The sequence below is a fragment of the Paroedura picta genome, chromosome 1, assembly GCF_049243985.1.
Source record: "Paroedura picta isolate Pp20150507F chromosome 1, Ppicta_v3.0, whole genome shotgun sequence".
In the NCBI taxonomy this organism is placed as follows: Eukaryota; Metazoa; Chordata; class Lepidosauria; order Squamata; family Gekkonidae; genus Paroedura; species Paroedura picta.
Genome location: NC_135369.1, coordinates 87,702,663 through 87,723,228, shown reverse-complemented (window position 1 = coordinate 87,723,228; position 20,566 = coordinate 87,702,663). Strand labels below are relative to the sequence as shown.

Below are 20,566 nucleotides of genomic sequence, written 5' to 3'. Positions count from 1 at the left end.
CTGAAATCTTTTCCTCCTCCTAAATTAGGCCCAGAATTTATTTTTCCTTTTGGTTTTGAAGCCAGCCTTGGTCTCTGTAACATGTATATGCAACTGGTACCCAAATGTAAACTGAAATTTTGAATGTGGGTGCTATCACAGTAAAAATGTAATATTCATGTGCCTAAAATATGTTGAATTTTAAAAAGAGAACTGTTGCGCGCCTCTTTCAGAGTGTAAAATGGATTTGCCAGAGAAGTTGGTGCCACAATTTCCATCATGAAAACAGTGTGTGTCCCCCTTGTTTTGTTGATGACAAATTTCCATGGTGTATTTGAGACCGTCTAGTTTTCTGACCTGACATGCTTTTTGTCAATTTATGTGTAAAAGATCTGTGACAGAGCTAGAAGGGCAAATGTCTTTTCCATATGAGATTCTTTGACATGTTTCTGAGAATCTCATATTCTGGTTTATGCCATGTCTGAATGTCTCAAACACAGAACAGGAAGAGAAACTGAATGATTATTTTCACCCACATAGTTTCTGCATTGACAGTCTTATGTAAGACAAAATAAGTTGAAGCACCATGAAAGATTCCTCAACCTGGCCAAAATGGGAAAGTGAACAAAATAGAAAGGAGCTCCTTGAATGTTGGACCCACTGCAAGAAAAAATTCTAAATGTGACAGCAATTCAATGCCGCCATCTGTTGCCCACTTTTGGTAGTGCATCTGGCCCAATGACTTCATTCTGGACAAAGTGCATGAATGGACTTCTTTGACAAGTATTGCGTCTAAGGTGGCATGAGCATATACTGTCTGCGCTGCTGTATTTCTGATATTTATACTTGACATTTATCATCGTGGCCTGGGTCGGATATGCACACGCATCCTTTCACTGTCATGATTACTGTACACTTATAGAAGGTTCATTCCGTGATGACTAACACAACAAGGGATGGTTTTTGTGTCTGAAAGCTAGAACCCCACAGTTAGAGCTTCAACATACCCTCACAGGATCACTTGAAAGGTCACTCTTTCAACTGCTACATATCCAGATTTCAGTAAATGAAGCACAGAGAAATCAGGGGTGTCTGTGGCTGTGCTAAGGCTTTGATGATTGGATGTGTGGGACTCAGTCCCATGAGGAAATGGGATGAGATCCGAGTGTTGTGTGGGCAAAGTTATATCTATACGAATGGCCCATTCGCACGTCCAAGCCATCGCTTGATGTTGCTGTCATGGATTGGTGAACACACATCATTTTTGATATGCAGATGCTATGAAATGGCCTTCCTTTCCTGCTTGCTTCCATGCTTCCTTTCAAAGCTCCAGTGCCAAACCTCCTACTCAGCAAATGTCCACATTCAGATGGACATCAACAGTTTGGTTGGGCCAGAAACAGGATCAATGATTATTATTAGACACCTGCTTTATCATCCAGTCTCAAGGTCTCATTCTCCTTCACAATCCTTCTCCAGATCACCTTATCACACACACACACAATCTCCAACCCACTCTCCTGGCCCTTGTGACTCCAAGTTCCTGACCACCTAAGCCCCTTCCCTCTCTGCATGCCACTGCTTGCTCCCAAAAGGCACTCACCTACCTGTCAGTGTTCTTCCCAGACCCACTAATCCATCCTGGTAGCCCAGGCTTTCTCATGAAGTCCTGATGGTCCTGGAATGGGTGGGAGTTAATTTATGTTGTATATATTTTTTTTAATTGTTAAACATTTATTGAGTGATACGATTAGCTAGCCTAACATCCTTATCATTCTCTCCACTGCCCAAGTAGCAATGCCACATTTCACTCTGGATTGTTTACATTCTCCTAATGTCTTCATGTCCCTTGACATCTGCACTGATAGCAAGCAGTGGCAGTTGTGCTTCTGTGGAGATTAAACCTGGCAAAGAAAGCAAACTTTCACCAGAAGCAGCTGAGAGGAAAGGGGTGGAGGCAGGGAGGCATCTACCGCTTAGCTGTTGACTGGGCAGCTGGGTGTAGTGGTTAAGAGAAGCAGTCTCTACCCTGGAGGTTTGATTCTCCACTCCTCCCTATAGCCAGCTAGGTGATCTTGGGGCAGTCACTGTTCTCTCAGAGCTCTCTCAGCCTCACCTACCTCACAAGTAGGGATCCCAGGTTCTACCTGTGGATCCCCTAGAATTATAGCTCATCACCCAGGTAACAGAGATCAGATCCCCTGGAGAAGATGGCTGTTTTGAGGGGTGGACTTCATAGCATGACCCACTCCACCCCCAAATTTATTTATTAATTTATTATATTTATATACCACCCTCCCCAAAGGATCAGGGCAGTTCACATAAAACAGAACAGAAACCATACAGATAACTTAGATTAACAATAATGAATGAAGTGAAACAACATGGAACAGTAGAAAAATATGGGAAACGTTAAATTAACTCATACTGATAGCCCAGTGGATTGGATGGAATTATGGTGGGTGCCATAGGGCCCGAAGCTGGCAGCCCTACTCACAGGGTGTCTTTTGTGGGGAAAGGAAGGGAAAGTGATTGTAAGCTATGCTGAGACTCCCCTGGGTAGTAAAAAGCAGGGTACAAAAACTCAGCTCTTTTTCTTCTTCATCCTGCCCTGAGGGAGGAGTAATTTTTCTCACCAGTCAGCAGCTCCTGAGTTGTAGAGTACAGAGATGCCTCATGCCAGCACCTCCAACTCAGCTCTCAAACATGTTTGATATGGGTGAGCACCATTCCTCACCCTCCTGCACTGCCCATGGTGGCTGCCAGCAAGAAGCAGTCTTGCTCACTAGTCACTACTGAAGCAAACAGGAAGAGAAAACACCGGTGATGGAGCATGCAGTGTCAGCCATAGCTAAGCAGATCCTTTTGCCAAAGCTGAGAATCCCAGTTTCCCAGATCGGATCCAGTAATTTGTATGGAATTTGGCAGGGATGCCAGAGACTGCTCTTGCAATGAGGATCCAAAGGCCCCAAGCCTGTTGGATTCAGAAGCTCTTACCATCGCATGGCTCAGTACAACTACCTCTGCCAACACCCCCCCCCCACACACACACACACACACATACTGGTTTGAACCAGAGGCAGCCTCATCCCATCTTGGAGGCAAGTTCAATTGCAACATCTGGTAACTTCAGCAGCAAAGCCTTAAGGTTTGGTGGCCTTCTGTGGCCTGCTTCTGGATCTCCAGCAGTGGAATGATGGCATTTAATATAGGGCCACAAGATCTCATTTTAAAATTGTACTAGTAGTAAAGCCTGTTGCGCGCTGTAATGCTACGGGAGCTAGCTTATGGTTTGGTGTGGGTTTTGTGCCTCACTTGGAAGCTGGCAACCCTAAGAGGAAGTCTCTCTGTGCACAACAGTCCTGATCTGAGTCAAGTTCAAGCACACCTAGGAAGTGTGGAATTCCTGAACATGGACCTACACCTATCTGTCAACCTCACCTCCTCTCTGCAATGTTTCCTTGACCTGAAATAGTTCAGGGGGTGCTATGTGGCTGGTTAGGTGGCTGCGGAGGCATTATTCACTTTTGAGGCCAAACTTCAAAACCTCAAGGAATATTTCCACACCAGGGGTAGCTAATCTCCTTGAATTACTGCTCATCTCCAAAGATCAGCTCTTCAGGCAGAAATGGCTGCTTTGGAGGGTTGATGGAGCTACTATGCAAAAGAAACATTTGAAGCCTCCCACAAAGGTTGTTGTGGAGGTGAAACGCTTGAGGCCTACTGCACAGGGTTGTTGTGCAGATGAAACAGGAAACAAAAGAACTTCCGCAACAGCATCCAGTTTCATCAGCACAACAACCTTGCCTGGTAGGCCTCAAATGTTCAGAGTTGTGGAGAAGAGACATGCATGGCTTGGCTACATCTGCCCTCCAGCAGCGAGGTTGGCCAGAGCAGTATTTTAAGTGAGAAGGGGTTTTTCTTGTGGCCTCCCTGTCAGCCAGCAGTTAGGCAGAAAGGGAAAGCTTCCCTCCCTCAAAAGGAAAGCATGCCCATGCCCACAGATTCCCCTGTGTTGCTCTTGGAAACGCTTTCTTGCCTCAGTCACGTGCTGTCAGAGGCTCCCATCACAGCAGGGCTGGAGGGAAGGGTGTGTGTGTGGAATCCTGAGCAAGAGCAGCAATTGGCTCTGAGTTGAAGATATTACACTAATAGGAGGCTTCAGAATCTTCAGCATTTTGTGAGGTTGTAAAGTCACGAATTTATGTATATAAACTAGGACTAAAACCCATTTTAAAGGAAAATAAAATGGGCGCTAGGGCGGTGGGTCGGCGGAAGCCTTCGCAGGGCGAAGGCTTCCCGGGGGGCGGGCGGAGAGCGGGCCTCAGAGGGCGGACCATGGCTGGAGCTTCTCCCGGGCGGCAGGAGCGGCCGCGGCACATCGATTACAAAGAAGGCAGACAGGGCCCCAACCCATGGCGGATTTGCGGGCGGATCAGAACGGCGAGGAGGAGGGCGAGGAGGGGGGAGGCGGCGAGTGGCGGGGTCCCGTTGTTGGCAAGGCGGGGACGACGGGGGGAGGCGGCGGCAGGGGCGCGTGGTGAGGGGAAGGCGACCGGAGGCTGGGGCCGCGGGCAGGAGAAGGCGGAGTGGGCCGCAACTCCCCGTCGTCGATGGCGGTGGCTTCTCCCGGGCCGCTGAAATGGCCTTGCCGCGTCTACGACGCTTTGCGGCTCCTGATTGGCCCCTCCAAGTTTTTATCCCGGACAGGGCCCGACCTAACTCCTCCCCGACAGCCCTTACTGATTTATTTAGCCCAAGGGGCATTGCGGGACGGTTTAAAGATATTAAAGCTCATATTTTAGCCCTGCTGTGCCTCATGATTTAAAAAAAAATCAAAAGCTAGCATTAGAAGAAGTGTTGGTTTTTATACCAACAATCACCTTCCCTTTGTCTCCCCACAACACACAACCTGTGAGGTAGGTGAGGTTGAGAGAGCTCTGAGAGAAGAGGAGAAGAGCTGGTTTTTAATATCCCACTTTTCACTAACAAAAGGAGTAGTGGCTTACAAACACCTTTCCCCACAACCTGTGAGGTAGGTGGGGCTGAGAGAACTCTTAACAGAACTGCTCTATGAGAGCAGAACTGTGACCAGTCTAAGACCACCCAGCTGGATGCATGTGGAGGACTGGGGAATCAGACCCAGTTTTTCAGATTAAGATCCACATTTGGTAGATAAAACCACAGCACATAGACTAGGACTTAATTAAAAAAAAAACCCTTGCAAATCTCATTAACTTCAGTGGAATGCCAGCATACTGATTTGCAGAGTAAATTTCAAGGGCCTTTACGCACGGGGATCTTTGTTGCAAATTGTTTGGGAATGAAAAATCGCCATTTAAAATAGTGGAATTCGTCGTTATGCATACCTGCCTTTGTAGTGGAATCAGTTGTGTTTTTTAGCGATTCCCACAGGCTTCCGGTCTCGGCAGAAATCGCTAGAAAGGAAGCGCTATTGCCAAGCTCGTCCCTCCCCTGGCCGTCAAGCAGCCAATGGGCAGCCGTTAGCATGCTCCCAAACAGCCCCTTTCCCTTTAAGAAAGGTTTTTAAAAAAAAAACAGACCCATAGCAACGAATCTAGGTAGATTCGTTGCAACGGAGAGACCCATCCAGCTGCCTAATGTGAGCTGTCATTTGATCGTATGATCGTTGCCACGCTGCCTCGAGTGATAAAAAAAAAATCCCCCCCCCTCTCACGGGCCCGATTTTCGGCTGAATTAATGTGTAAAAAATAAAGGGACTTTATTTCAGCAAACGGGCTTTTATGTGGTTTGTGCTTAGTGACTAAAGGTAAAGGACTGAAGCCAGGGAAGCCTCTAAACAGAAAGAGGCTCGCTGGTGCGTTTATCCCCGCTCGCTCGGAGAAAAAAAAATGGCGATCGCTTCGCCGGAAGTTTGGAGGACAGGCTCAGGAGGAGGGACCTTGAAGAAACCGCAACAATGGTAACGCACAGGTCTTTATCGCTAGTGTTACAGATTGTTTGCAAGAGTGTAGCGCTTTCCGGAGGGTGAATCCACTTTTTGGGATTCCCCTGAAAGCGCTACAACGAAGCGCTTTTTGCTGATCGGTTTCAGGAGTGTTGCAGATTGTCTACGACGTCGTGCATTAAGGCAAATCAATAGCGTTTCCAATTAGCAACCATTGTGCGATTTTGAAGCCGTGCAAAAAGCCCCCAAAGATATGCTCAGTTGTTTCCTTCCAGACTGGAGATTTGTAGTTGGCATCTGATGAACAAGGAAGAGAACAGCATTATTTCTGTACCAGATGGCTTCCTTAGGAAGATGATCCATTAACTTAAAATAAAGCCATTATCCAATCAAAAAGAGAGATGCTGCAGCACCATGCTTCATAACTATGATGAGTTTGTTTTGGTGTTGACACAGGACAGGCTGACCACTTAAGCCTAAGTCATTCACACACTATTAGCTCTGTTTGAAGACTGTAATGGCTTAAGGTTTGTTTGAGGAGCAATGGTGCCAGGTGGTGGAGCTAGTCCTATTTAAGGTTTTATGACAGCTGGGAATTGCTAAGGAACCTTCTTGCTACACCCTTGAGTATTTGTAACATATAAGCTATTGCAGCAGTAAAGTGAAATCATGTGCAATTATGATATCATTTCTTCAGCTTTAGATAAGCTATTTGACAGGCTGTTGGCCTGAATGTATAGGCAGATATTTGATCTCCAAGATGAAAAGGACCACGGTATAATCTGAACATTTGGACTGAGTTGTTAGCAATGCATAGATGGAACTCAGCTCTGCCAAGGACTTCCAGATCATCCCAGGGAGATTGGAATTGATGCTGGCTCATAAATTGAGGCTTAATCCCAGCAAAACAGAAATGCTACCAGTGAGCAGAAGATCTAGTCCTACTGTTGGATAAACAGCTGGCAGCTTTGATGGGTTAGGCAGCTGTAAACTTCCCCGGATAGAAAAGATCTTGCTACTGCAGTAGATGTACTGGTTACATCTAGATTAGATCACTGCAATGAACTCTACACGGGGCTGCCCTTGAAAAATGTTTATAACCTTCTATTGATTTAGAACATAGGGACCATATCACTCCAGTTTGAGCCCATCTACACTGGCTTCCAATTTGTTCAAAGTTGCTGGTGTTGATCTTTAAAGCCCTGAATGGCTGGGAACCAACATACCTGAAGAACCTCCCACTCCCTCATGAACCCACTCAACCATTATGGGGTTTATATTTTCTTCCGGTTCTTCATACTCAGGTGACATTCTTCCTGCTTCACCTCTTGCTCAGTGGAGGCCTAATATTTGCCCTAGGGCCATGTTTAAGCGCCAGAATGGTCCAGCAGTTACAGTGTTGACCTATCACTCAGGAAATCTGGGCTCAAAATCTCATTCAGCAATGAAGCTCACTGTGTGTCATGGAAATAGCTATTTTTCTTTTTTCATGCACCGAATCTGCGGCCGGTTGCAGCCAGCGCCGTGTATTATCGGTGATTTTAGGCGACGCCATTCCACCCCGAATGAGGACCTTTCCCTCCATGCATAATGGGCCTCTGTGTGGCCCTCCAACCTGCTTGTCTGCTGCTATCACCCTCAGGGCATTTTCCCTGAGCCATACTGTTCTTCCTGCCTCAAAAGGCACCATTTACTGTTGTTCTTCCTGTCCATTTCTTGCAAAAAAGACAATAGCAACAATGTTTATTTTGATCTCCATCTGACTGCCATTTTATTTCTTATGATTGAGGCTTGGCTGGCAAGCAGTGATGTGAATGTACACCCTGTATATAATTTGAAGCCAACTAAATGGCATATCCTCTGTTCCAAGTGGAAGGCTGCCCTCATTCACTCCTTCTGTCTACCTTACAAAGAAAATAGTCTGTTAGATTTCTATTCTACTCTACCTGATATATTTATTAACCTAAACAAATTTGCTTCTGGCATGTTCACAATCTTTGGCACCACGTGCATCTGTGAACAAAGCTTTTCCCAGATGAAAATTGTGAAATCGAAGTGTAGTTCAAGGCTTACAGATGAAGGTTTACATGACATTTTAAGAGTGTCTGTCATAAACCTTGACTTGGACATCAGTGCCTTGGCTAACAGAAAACAGCCACAAAAATCACACTGACTAGGTAAGCATGTGTAGCTAAATAAAAGGATTCCTCAGTAAAATATTGTTCCAAAATGGATTATATTATAGTTAATATTTCTTCATTTACCTTTGAATGTTCAGCTTTGATCTAAATAAGTAGGTTAATAATTTTGTTAAATTGCGGTTTAAGATGTGGCCCTTTTTAGCCACTGGGCACGTTAATGTGGCCCTCATGTGCCAAAAGGTTGGGGACCCCTGTTCTATATGAGGGCATGGAAGGACTAATTAGATTTGCAGATGAGACCAGGTTAGAAGTTGTAGAAGTTGTAGAATTCCATGGGATTTGAACACATTGGAATAGTAGGTGGATATGAACAAGATGCGATTCAACAAGGATAAGGACAAAATTCTACATCTGGGTCACAAAAATGAGAAGTATGCTTACTGTATGGGAGATATACTTCTGAGTAGCAGTGTGTGTATGAACAAGAACTTGGGGTATGGATGGACTGCGAGTTAAATATGAGTGGTCAGTGTGATGTAGCAGCCAAAAAGGTGAAGGTGTGTTGGGGTTATCAACAGAGACATAACATCCATATCACACGATATCATAGTTCCACTATACACAGCATTGGTCAGGCCACACCTGGAGTAGTGTGTATTGCTGGAGGCCTCATTTTTTGGAGTGCAGAAGAGAGCCAGAAATTGGAAACTAAGCTCTATAAGAAAAGTCTGAGGGATTTCAGATGCTCAATCTAGAGAAGAGGTTAAGGAGGGATCCCAAATGCCAGCATCCCTTAGTGACTCACTGTCTTAACTTCCAGGTGAGCAGAGTTAATTCAGAAGGTTTCCCTATTCATTTTGAAGCAGTCCCCCACCCTGCTGAATGGTGGCAGGAAGTATCTGCTAGGGGCAGGGGATCCCCCTCTCCCAAGAGGAGCTTGGCAATCCTATGTCCTCAGGCAAGCCATTTCACAAAGTGGGAGCCACAACACAGAAAGCACATGTTCATACCACTGTGACCTATACGGTATTGCTGCCACTGCAAGCATGCTCTATGTAATTTCTACACCATTTATTATGTCCTGTTTAAATGCTTATGCTTTGTTTCAAGTTTGTTTTAGCTCTGTTTGGGATTTCTGTTTGTTTTCAAATATGTAAAGTCCAACCCCTATTGCATTCTTTATTGGATGTCCTATTGTATTGGTTGTTTTTGGCTTACATTATATAATTCATCTTGAGCCTCCATGAGAAAGGTAGACAATAAATTAAATAAGTAATAGTCTAACATTGTTTAGAAGTATGTTAAAAGTACCTTTTCAGTGACTTTTGCTTTTACATTGTCTCCTACTTGTTTTCTGGGGGGAAAAATTAACAGTATGAGTTAACTTAACAATATAAAACACTGTAATTTTCCAATCCATTGCATACAACTTAAAGGAATAAAACTAGTTGTTTCATTTTATGGATAATCATCACTTGCCCCAAGACGCCAAGTGAGGGGTGGTATAAAAATCGAACGAATAAATAAATAAAATAAACGTGATTGAACATAGTTTTAGGTAATGTATTTTTTGTAATGCATGGTATTTGTGAATAATACATTAAAACTATCTTCTAGCTTACTCCTTCAGATGCTCAGCTCAAGAAAGGCTTCACTTTAAAGGTACAATAATGCCACCTAATGGCCAACTGTGTCTCTAAGTTTGAACTCCATTGCTTTCAGGACATTATTAACCAGTTTTTGAGGACAGATTTTCATCTCATATCTTCTTGCATGCCTGCTAGGAACACTTGCTAATGTATTCACTAGTTCTTGTAGTAATTACCGTTATAAGAACAATCAAAACCCAACTGAACTACGAGAGTGGCTGCCTGTTTAACCAGCTAAAATTAATTTTGTAATTTCTCAAATGAAGAACGGGAAGGCTCCTGGTGCATATTTAATTCCTCCAGAATTCTTCAAAGCCAGTATCTCATGATGGAAGGTATATTAGCAACTCAGAGAAATGCTACCGGAAGGCCAGTCGCTTGGAGACATGCTATCATAATACCCATTTATAAGAAGGGAGACAAACCTATCCAACTACAGGCCAATCAGTCTTTTATTAGAAGACTAGCATTAAAGACTGCTATACAAAAAATTACCAACGGTAATGACTGGGGAAGGCACTGGCAAACCACCCCGTATTGAGTCTGCCAAGAAAACGCTAGAGGGCGTCACCCCAAGGGTCAGACATGACTCGGTGCTTGCACAGGGGATACCTTTACCTTTATACAAAAAATACAATAGGCTCTAGGCTGCCCATGCCCCCTTTCACTGCTGCCTCAGCCTGCCAAGATTTGTGTATGTGGGGACTATTGAAAGGGACTGCAGGATGTTTAACAGGTGATCATGACAGGCTGTGGGCTGTCATTTAGCTGTAATGCAGGGGTGGGTGGTCCCTTTAACGACTCCCACAGGTTGTCAGTCAGCTGTAACATGGGAGTGTTAAAGACTCCACACCTGTGAAGGTGGGGGAGGCTTGTATCTTGAACATTCTAAAGCCTCCAGGTTTGGGTGGGGCTTGTTCTGGAGGTTCTAGAACATTCAACGTGTCTTCAGAAGGACCTAACAATTTAAATATCGTATGATAATAGCAGACATATCATTCTCTTAGCTGTTAATTTTTTTGCATAGATAGATTTTTGCAGCTGTTCAAATGGGGCCTAGCTTTTTCTATATATTAGTAAAATTATTAGAATGAATACAGTAAGAAGCAGTAAGAGGTAGATGGTATTACTGTAAAAGACTTGGTGATGAATGACTGATTAATCCAATCTCTGTACAAAAGATGGAGGTTGGCTAGGACTTTTCTAAGTCATAATTTATAATCAAAGAGATAGGTAATTCTGAAAAGCTGCTGTATCATGAATTGTGGTAATCAAACATAAATCAGCACAGAGCACTGCTCAGATTATCTAGTTCACCATGGGCCGCTGAAATTGATGAGCTTTAACCATTCCAGAACACCAAGTATAAAGTAGGTACAAGAGAAATCTGCATACCTTACCCAAAATATAGAATCTGAAACACAGCCTTACATTCAGAATTTTTAAAAATAAAAAGATACAGTATTCACTCATTTTAGTCCTCTTGCTGGACTAGACCCTGTCCTTTGGATTATCATGACAGCCTCAGCATCTTTGGAAGTGGGGCATGAATCCTTCTCCTTTCACAGGTGCCAGGATGAGTGTGAGGGAACATACAGAAGATTGTGCTGGGTTCTCTTTCCCACATACAATGAAAAAAAAAATCAGGGTATTTTATTCTAACTAATTAGCATTCTAGGCTGAATGCTTTTCACCAAAATGTTAGTGCAAATGTTCAGGTCTAGGAAAGATTATATACATGTCATATATTCACAACTGGCATCATTTCCTCAAAATAGAAAGTTTTCTTACAGCAAAACTTCCGTTGAGTATATTTTAGCCCACTTTTGAAGAACAGATTTCAGTAGGTCTCCAGGTGCTACCTGGAGGCTGGCATTCCTTGAGACTCCTAGTTTGCTGCAAGGTTCCCCACCACCTTGCCAGGAGAACTGATCTCTTTGCCATGCGATTTCAGTGGGTCTCCAGATCCCAAATGGAGGCTGGCATCCTGGAAATACTGGGGTATGAAGCCACAACTCCCCTGCTTTGGCATGCAGCATTCCTTTTCTCCAGGGCTGGTGATGGAAATTGCTGTATTAAGATAGAGCTGTAATTCCTGTTTATTCCCATCATCTCCTGCCTGGAGAGTGGCATCAGCATGCTAGAGATTCCCTCTCCCCTTCCTGCTTTGTTCAAGTTCCCATTTCTGTCTTCTCAGTGGGCAGGGTTCAGTTAAACCAACTTCCTCCCTGTTTTGATTTTTACACCCATGGCCAACCCATCAAGCTCTCCCACTGGAGGCAGCCAGCTTCCTAGTTTGTGGCCAAGTCCATTTAGGCAGGTGGGAAAAATCCAGAGATCCCTGGTTGGGAATCCTTGCAGTAGAGTATTCCCCCCACCACACACACACCCATTTGGACTAACACCACGGGGGGGGGGGGGTTAACCATTTCACTCATGCAATTTGCAAGGTTAACTGTGTGTCTGTCTAGTTCAATGGTTCTCAACCTTCCTAATGCTGTGACCCTTTAAATACAGTTCCTCATGTTGTGGTGACCCCCAACCATAAAATTATGCCAGTGTTCTTTCACAGAAATTAAACTGCCAAGCTGTGCTGGCACCTGGAGCGCCTGGCAAGAGACTGCGCTGCGCTGGAGGTGCTGCTGTCAGCCGAGTGCAGGCACCTGCAGGACGAGCAGAAACAGTAGCAGCCCCCACCCCCACAAGCTGCTCGCTCTGCCGCAACCCCTGTGAAAAGGTCATTTGACCCCCAACGGGGTGCTGACCCCCAGAGTGAGAACCAGTGGTCTAGTTCCTCATATGAGAAACAGTAGCTTTGCAAGGTGGGGGGTGGGACACTCTGTGGGGTGATCCTTGGGATGTTATAAGTATCTCACTATTGTCCTTAAGTGTTGTAGGTACAGTATTCCCTTTATGTTGTTCCATTTAGCAGTATATGCAACTGTCCATGAATTCCAGAGCAAGGACATAAGTTTGATCATATCCACAATATATAAGCCATAAATTATGAAGGATGAATTTGTTCTTTTTAATATCAACTGTCATCATAATGCCAGTAAATAGCATGCATAAAAATTAACGTTACACATTGAAGACTTTAACTGAACCAAGCACAGGTTTAGTCTCTTCGTAATGGAACACTTTCCTCTTTAATTCCATCTTTTGTGATAATGCAGATTTTCAGTGCATCCCCTGTGTATACGTCTCTTTCTGCTGCAGAAATGAAGACATCCTTTACTAGCTGCAAAGCCTTTTCCAGAGACAAAGGCACCTGCTTCACGTTCTGCATGTTCTTGAAGCCAACCTTTAAAAATAAAGACATTAGCTTTATTGTTCCTTGCTTTCACTTCAGAACAAAATCTGGTACTGGTCTATGAAATATTGACACTTAAATCAAAACTGTCCAAAGTTTAGCAGACTAATTTCGTTTATCAGGACTTAACAGCATAAAGATTCAAAGAATTAACAAGAAAGCTCATACAACCTAGAAGGGGTGCTAAAAGTACTGTTTACTTTGGGGGGGGGGGGGGAGAGGATGAGGATGAAAAATAAAGGCCAAAGAGGGCTCTAGTACGTAGAAGCCTATGCTAGAATAAAAACATTGCTAGCCTTTAAGGTGCCACAAACTCCCTGCTTATTTTTGTTGCAAGTCTAACATGACTACTCCAGCTATTTATTTGACTTCTATGACCATCCTTCCCAGAAATATAAACAAACTAGTTTCAAAGCCATTTATAAAAACGGGCCTTGAAAGGGGAGAAGGGGCAAGGGGAAGGGGACAAGGGGAAGGGACCCCCCCCTGCCAGCTTACCTGATCCAGGGTTCTAGAGGTGGGTTCGGGAAGGGCTCCGCAGCTTTGTGGGGCCTTCTGGCGGGGACAGGGGCTGCCTCGCGTCGGACGGCTCTGCAGGCTCCATGGGGCTTCTGTCGGGCCCATAGACGCACCGGGGCTGTCCCTGGGCCTGCCAGAAGCCTCCAGCTGGCTGCGCAGTTCCCTGTGGGCTTCTGGCAGGCCCAGGGGCAGCGTCAGCGTGGCTGTCCCAGGACCCGCCAGAAGCCTATGGCCAGCTGTAAAGCTTCTCACCACGTCGATGACGCGGCGTGGCTGTCCCTGGGCCCGACAGAAGGCCATGCTATTGGGCGGCTCTCCAGGATCCCCTGGGCTTCTGGCGGGTCCCTGGATCTGCCAGAAGTCCATCCTCTTCCAGCCTTCTTGCAGGCTCAGGGATTGTGCCTGGGCCCGGCAGATGGCCCTGGCTGGCTCACAGGTGAGCTGGAGGCCTCGGTCCGCAGCCAGGGCGAGGCCTCCACACGTGGGCAGCTCCCGCCGAAGGCCGGGGCCTCATGGCCCACCTTCTCTGTTGGTGGCCAGCACAGAATGGCTGCCGTGGGAGAAGGTGGGCCACATTGGGGGATGGGGCAGTTGGGGGCGGAGTGACACCCAGAGCGGCCTGGCTGCTCCAAGTTTTTATCACGGACTCGCTCCGCCCCTTTCTCCTCCCACCTACCCCTTACTGTTTTATTTTTACCACTCCACAGGAGTGGTTTACAGATACCAGCAAAATTCAATAAAATCCAATAATCAAACTGATCAGCCAGTTTATGTCTGTTATTAGTTCTGGTATCCTGCCCAGTGATCCCTCCTTGCACACCACACAGCACAGACTGATGACAGAACTTTTACCTGGTTGTCCAGCAGAGGTTGAAGCATAGCACTAGCAGATCCACCAGCTTTGAAAGTATCTCTCTGATAGGAACCTACTGGGTCAAAACTGTATACAGCACCTTTCCCTTCAAAAGTGATAAAGAAATTTGCATTCAGTCTTATGCAACAAATGATGAAGTTAAGCTCAGCCCTCATCTAATAATAAATTTGCTACAGGAATGTAATTCTGAATAAGGACTATTTTGCATTACAGAGAATAATGGGATACTAGTTGGTTGTGCATTTTGGCATATACCATACATACTAGAGACTATAATGCCATGCACATAGAGAGCCCCCTTCTATTAAAAAAACTGTTCTTTTAAAAACCAGTTTATTTCATTTTTAACAAAGGAAACAACTCCTGTACCTAAAACTGAAGAATTCTCTTACCTTAGAAGGCAATGTCTCAACTAGAACTCATTCTTCAGTGTAAGTGACATTAATATGGAACTTGAAATTCTACTTTTATCTTCCCTGGGCTACTTAATACTTCCTGTTATGACCAGGACTGCTCTAACTATGTGTTGACATTTTAGACAAATTTCAGAACTGTCATCATTTCTGAATGGGTAATGTTAAAAAAAATCTTGCACAATTACTTCAATAAATACTTTTTGATTGTATTGTGTAGGTGAATATGGTATTCAATCTTCAGGAGTGTTTTCTTTTCCCAACCAAAAGTTACTGGCAGTAAGAGCACAATAAAGTTTACCTTCTTCATCCAGTCCACCAATTATGTTGTAAACATAGTAAGGAAAGAAGCGTCGTGAGTAGAGAATTGTAGAGAGCATGGCTGCAATAGCTCCTGAACTCATAGTCTTGTTATTGGAATGCTTGTACATCTGAAAGCAATGAAAAAACTGTCAGAATGGGCAGAATTTAATAATAAATACTTAACTGTAACAAGCAGCAGGAGAATATGCAATGGATCAGGAATGCAGCTCTGTATCAAGCAAAATTAAGTAGTTACATTATATGAATGTCATTAAACATCAATCAATTTGCTGTACTTTTACCGCTGGGAAAGGAATGCTCTGCTTTTTAGTTATCTGATATTTTACTATCATCATCATTCCAAGACATGCATAATAATAATCTACCTTTAATCTTGCTTCAAGAATTTTAGTAAGAGTAAGACAGTCTCCATGAAATCCACTGCAACCAATGACTGTTTTCTCTGTCCTGTAAGACATGACATTGATATTGTTTTACACAATCTTTACATGTTCTTAAATAGAATTTTTGTTACACTGATTCACCTACAAACAAAGTCATCTAAGTATTCCTGTCAATCAATATTCTACAAACCAATGTTAAGAATTAAGAGCTTAATTCTTTAAGATGCTGGACAAAGAACTGGCATACATGTGCAGAAATACTGCCTTCACTGCATGTGAAAGTACAAGGCTTAGACCCATGACTGCAAGGAGGTAATGCTGTGCAAATTGGAAGTATTTGCATACAGTGCTTAATTGCAGCAATTCCATTTATGCTTGTCCATGCGTGCATATTTATTTTATTTTTATTTTTATTATATTTATATTTTATTATATTTATATACTGCCTTCCCTTGTGGCTCAGGATGGTTTACACTGAAACTATCATAATGTAGTACAGTATAACATTTTAATTTGAATATATTAGATACAGATACAGAAGCCTTTATTGGCATAATGTTGAATATATGTTTTTAACAGTAAGAACTCATAACAAAATATAGTGTAGGATATTTTGATATTGCCAATGCAGTTTGACATTCAACAATGAATAGTTGAGTGATTGACTATATGGTTCACATATTAACATCCTTCTCTATGAGATCACAAGCATCTGCAATCTTTGTGGTAGAAGAATGGCAGTAGCACAGCTGAATCAGCCCAAGGACTTAATCATACAAGAATGCACAGAAATGTTACTGCCTTCAAAGAACACTGAATGGCTGTTCAATGGATACCACACTCTAAGCATTCCTGCCATAGAATTCCCATTCATTTTAGTGGCGTTTCAACACTCTGATGTTTATAAGCAGGTAGTCCCTGCCAAAGCAATTCTTAGAAGAATATACGTTGTGACTGGGAGACAAAAAACTGTGAAGTAAGTTTTGTGAACTTTGCTGATTTGTGATTGGGGTGAGAGGGTGGGGCTTGAGGTGCTTGCAAAAGTCAAAAGGCAGCTTTCTAGATCCCAGCAAATCTGAGGGGTCACCTGGGCCATAAATGTTGCATTCATTGTGAGACCTTTTCAATTGTAAGGCTAAACCAGTTGAGTTAGCCTGCTGAATGTATAAGTATGTATTAGAAAATTGAGACTACTATGGATCACACAACAAAGCTAAAACTGCGTAAGAGCAGATCCCAATAAATGAAATTAATAGGAGCTCTTTGCCTTTGCAAATTATCAAGGTACATTATTGAAAAACATACTAGCAACAGTTGCCTAAAAGTCATGTTCCATCTGATTACATAAAAATCATACAAAGTAACATTAGAAAGAGTGAAATCAGTAGAAAAAATGAATGAGCTCCAAAAGAACGTTTTTTCTTTGGTAGCTTGCAAGCATCTACTACAAATAGTGCCATTTTAAATTAAAGACTACCATGCAAGGCAGAGGCACAATACAGTGAGTTGCCATACAGTGGAAGTCTCTTTACCACAGTAAACCTTCTTCTTCTTAGTAGCCCTCTCTACCCCAAAAAGGATTTTCTGCAAAAGGTTCTTACAGTCAATGCCTGGCATTCCCAGTTAAAGAATCTCAGCTGTCTTAAATGGCCCTTTTCTGCTTGAGTAGCAGGAAAGCTGCTGCCAATCAGAAGAGAGAATACTGTACTGGGTTTACCACTGGTCTGATTCCATATAAGACAGTGTGATAGTGAAATTGGAATGGCCTTCTGAGGCACTTGCATAGCCTACCAAGATAGAAACTGGGTTATTTAAGATGTGTCTTCAAGAATTTAGGAAAACCTATTGGGATCTTTCCTTCCTTTGACCAGTAGTCTACTCACAGTATACTTTTAAACTCTCTTCAGAGGCTTTTTGTCACTTGGTACAGGGCTCAAGTATGCTGCATGGTTATTTGGATTCTAGTAAGAGAATATGGCAACATCTGATCTATACAGACCATACATTTTGCTAAAGACCACATAATGGAATAAATATGTACCAGTGTAGTTTTACTTACATTTAAAGACTATTATGTAAGATGAGTACCCAGCTTGCTGGGGGCTAAATGGTAATGACTGGGGAAGGCACTGGCAAACCACCCCATATTGAGTCTGCCATGGAAACGTTAGAGGGCGTCACCCCAAGGGTCAGACATGACTCGGTGCTTGCATAGGGGATATCTTTACCTTTTATGTAAGAGAATCAGAGCTGGGTGAGGGACCATGGTTCTGAGGTTAAGCATACAGTGGAACAAAAAAGTCTTTTTACCACAAATTAATTTTGCTACCATTTTTGCAGTTAGTTGTCCAGAGCTAGAATGGGAGATATGCTCAAGCTTATCACAGAAAATCAAATATGTCAATGAAGCTTTCTTTTCAAGAGATACTGTAAATTCATACATATCTAAGATAGGATGTTTATCATTTCTATACATACACATGTTTAGTTTTCAGAGAAACTTACAGTTTATAGCATTTTGGGCTGTCTCGGGTATGAACTGCATAATCTTCACTCAGTCGAGTGTCTGAAGCAACAATAGAAAAGTCTTCCCCAGCAATTGCCAGCACAGTCCTTAAAAGCAGGAAAAAGCAAACAAAAGATAGCAGGGCTTAGCTTTGGGTGAAATGTGTCAACTGTGATTACATTGCCAGACTTATCAAAAACCACCTGTTGGTTATGCTGGCCACGCTCCAAGGAAACAAAAACACAAAAAGAACAGCCCAGGATTGATCCATAGTCTGTAATACTCTCCCTAATGACCAATTCATTATTAGATCAGAGGTACATCAGATATATAATCTTTATCACTATAAGACACAAGTTAGGTTTCAGCACTTTTGTTATAAAGTATAATCATAAACCACCATTCACAGCCCTCTATCCTGTCCCCAGTTGCTGGGCTATGGGGTTCCTCAGCGTATCTATGCCATGTGGCCATTTGCCCCATTCCTTTTAAGAACATGAACAAAAGTACCCAGCACAGTGCCAAAACAAAAGCAAATATTGAACTGACATATGAATCCACAAATGAAAACTTCAACTAACTGCTTTCAACAGGAAGAAAAACAATCAGAATTAAAAAAAAATCATATGCCTAAAATAGCCAAATTGACATCAACAAAAAAAGGGTCACCTAAAAAGCCTGTAGCAGAAGAAAATAAAACTCATTTTATAACTAAACACCAGCACAATTTTAATTGAGAGGACTAAGTGAAACAAAAAGGCAATCAAGGTCAACAACAGAAGGCAAGCAAGAGGAGTAGTATTTTGTGCAGCACCAGATCTAAAAACATCTTAGGCAACAGGGGATGTAGAACAAACAGCCCACCAGGAGCTGAAGAGACAGAAAAGGGAATAACTCTGAGCATTTTGGCAAGAGACCCCGGAGAGTGGCAGATGGGATTAGAGCAGCCTTAGAAAGTACTAAACCCATAAGGAGCCATAACAGAAACCGAAATAAGTCTGCCTCGCGGGACCTCGAAGACGTCTCGATTGCTGGTGGCGTCTTCGGCCTCCGTGGGCCGCGGCCTTCACTTCGTGCACCTGACCATGCGGACCCGAGGCCGCCCCCGCCCGCCTTCCAGGCCCCCCGAGACTTCTTTGGACCACGAAGCGACTCCCAGGCAGGGACTCACCCGCCGTTGAACGTGTACGGAGAGAAGCGGTGCCGTGTGACGGGGCCCCCCACCACCTCCCGCCCCAGCCCGAAGGCAGATTCGCCATAGCCAGCTGTGGACAGCATCTTCCCTCCAGGGACCCGACCCGCGCTGCTGCTGCCGCTGCTGCTGCTGTCTCACGGCAATATGGCAGATCCGGAAGCGGAGGTAGAGGGACCGTCTTCAGAGCGTCCTGCAATCCTTTCCTAGAGAGGCGGAAGCAGCCTAGCACGTACAAACACTGAAGGCCGCCAATGGCCCTTGGGTGAGCAGACGCGGTACCCTGTAGCATCTCTATGGTTAAAAACCCTCTCCAGTCTCCCGGCGAAGGTTCCGCTCTAGGGTTTCTCATCTCTAATGCCAGCCGTCCCAGGCAGTGGGGAGTCACGTGGTCAGGGTGGAGGCATACAGAGACCCCAGCCCATTCTTGTTTTTTTGGGACTAGCTGCCATTCACCGGGCTCTTTCGTCGAGCGAGACGTTGTCCGCGCAGAGGAGGCCCGCCTTTTGGCAAACTGGAAAGCTTTTTAAACTCTATATCCAGTTACAAGCACCCTTCGTGACACGGAGGGAACAACAAAAAGAACCAGAAAGACTCGTATTCCTGGTGGAGGGAGCGTTGGTGCGCTGAAGGTCTTGGTTTCTACGCTCCTAGCTGTTCCACTACAAATCAGCACAGCTGTCTTTGAAATTAACGCAACTACCGAGCCAGACTTTATTTGGACCTTCCAATAGGATCCAAAGCCGCTTCTCACAACAATGACCCTGAAAACTAGAGAACAAAGTCTGAGCGCAGGAGCACCTTTAAGGCCAACAACATTTAATTCTGGGGATAAGCGTTCGAGTGCACTCACACTTCAGATTTAGTTTGTACCTGACGAAGTGTGTATGCACATGAAACGCAGAATACACCTTAAAGGTGCCCCTGGACGCAGACTTTGGTGCCCCTGCTGCGTCAGATCGACAGGGCAACCCACCTGAATCTACCTGGGAACTAGGTTAGGCTGAGAGTGTGTAAGTGGCCCAAGGTCACCCTGGGAGCTTCCATGCCACAAGGGGGAGATTGGAAATCTTGTTCCCCAGACACTAGCCGGACACTCTTAGCCACTTAATGGCTATTCGGGATAAAGGGACGGGGGGGGGGCAGGAAAAAGCCGGTGTATCTCTCCCCCTTAAGCCGAGGGGCTCAGGTCCCTTGCCTGGCGTCGGAGATGCGCATAGCATGGCCGCATTCAGCGGGCGCCTGTAGCCAGCGCTTGGAAGCCGGTAAAAGGGGGGTCTCAGTGGCATACGCTTCGCCGCTGTGGTTCCTTCAGTGCGCCTGCGTGCTTCTGAGCGATCCTCC

General features: G+C 44.3%; 1 protein-coding gene across 2 annotated transcripts; it reads right to left on the bottom strand.

Moving 5' to 3' along the window:
* Positions 1–12,702: 12,702 nt before the first annotated feature.
* PSMB1 (proteasome 20S subunit beta 1) lies at positions 12,703–20,546 on the bottom strand. Of its 2 annotated transcripts, none has more exons than XM_077346705.1 (6): positions 20,421–20,546; positions 18,030–18,137; positions 15,507–15,588; positions 15,119–15,248; positions 14,383–14,489; positions 12,703–13,002 (listed from the first exon to the last, which is right to left on the bottom strand). In XM_077346705.1, exons 1-6 carry the CDS (start codon positions 20,438–20,440, stop codon positions 12,817–12,819), a joined length of 633 nt encoding a protein of 210 aa, XP_077202820.1. In that variant the 5' UTR covers positions 20,441–20,546; the 3' UTR covers positions 12,703–12,816. The 2 variants fall into 2 exon arrangements, with proteins under 2 accessions (XP_077202820.1, XP_077202814.1); XM_077346699.1 differs by lacking the exon at positions 20,421–20,546 and adding an exon at positions 19,202–19,422.
* Positions 20,547–20,566: the final 20 nt, after the last annotated feature.

Bases quoted from the DNA above. Each gene is read 5' to 3' on its own strand.
- PSMB1 (XM_077346699.1), bottom strand. From the start codon at position 19,308: ATGCTGTCCACAGCTGGCTATGGCGAATCTGCCTTCGGGCTGGGGCGG. The intron at 18,138-19,201 runs GTGAGTCCCTGC...CCTGCTTTTAAG, and splicing joins CCGTACACGTTCAACGGCGG to GACTGTGCTGGCAATTGCTG. The intron at 14,490-15,118 runs GTAAACTTTATT...TCACTTTTGAAG, and splicing joins TGGTGGACTGGATGAAGAAG to GGAAAGGTGCTGTATACAGT.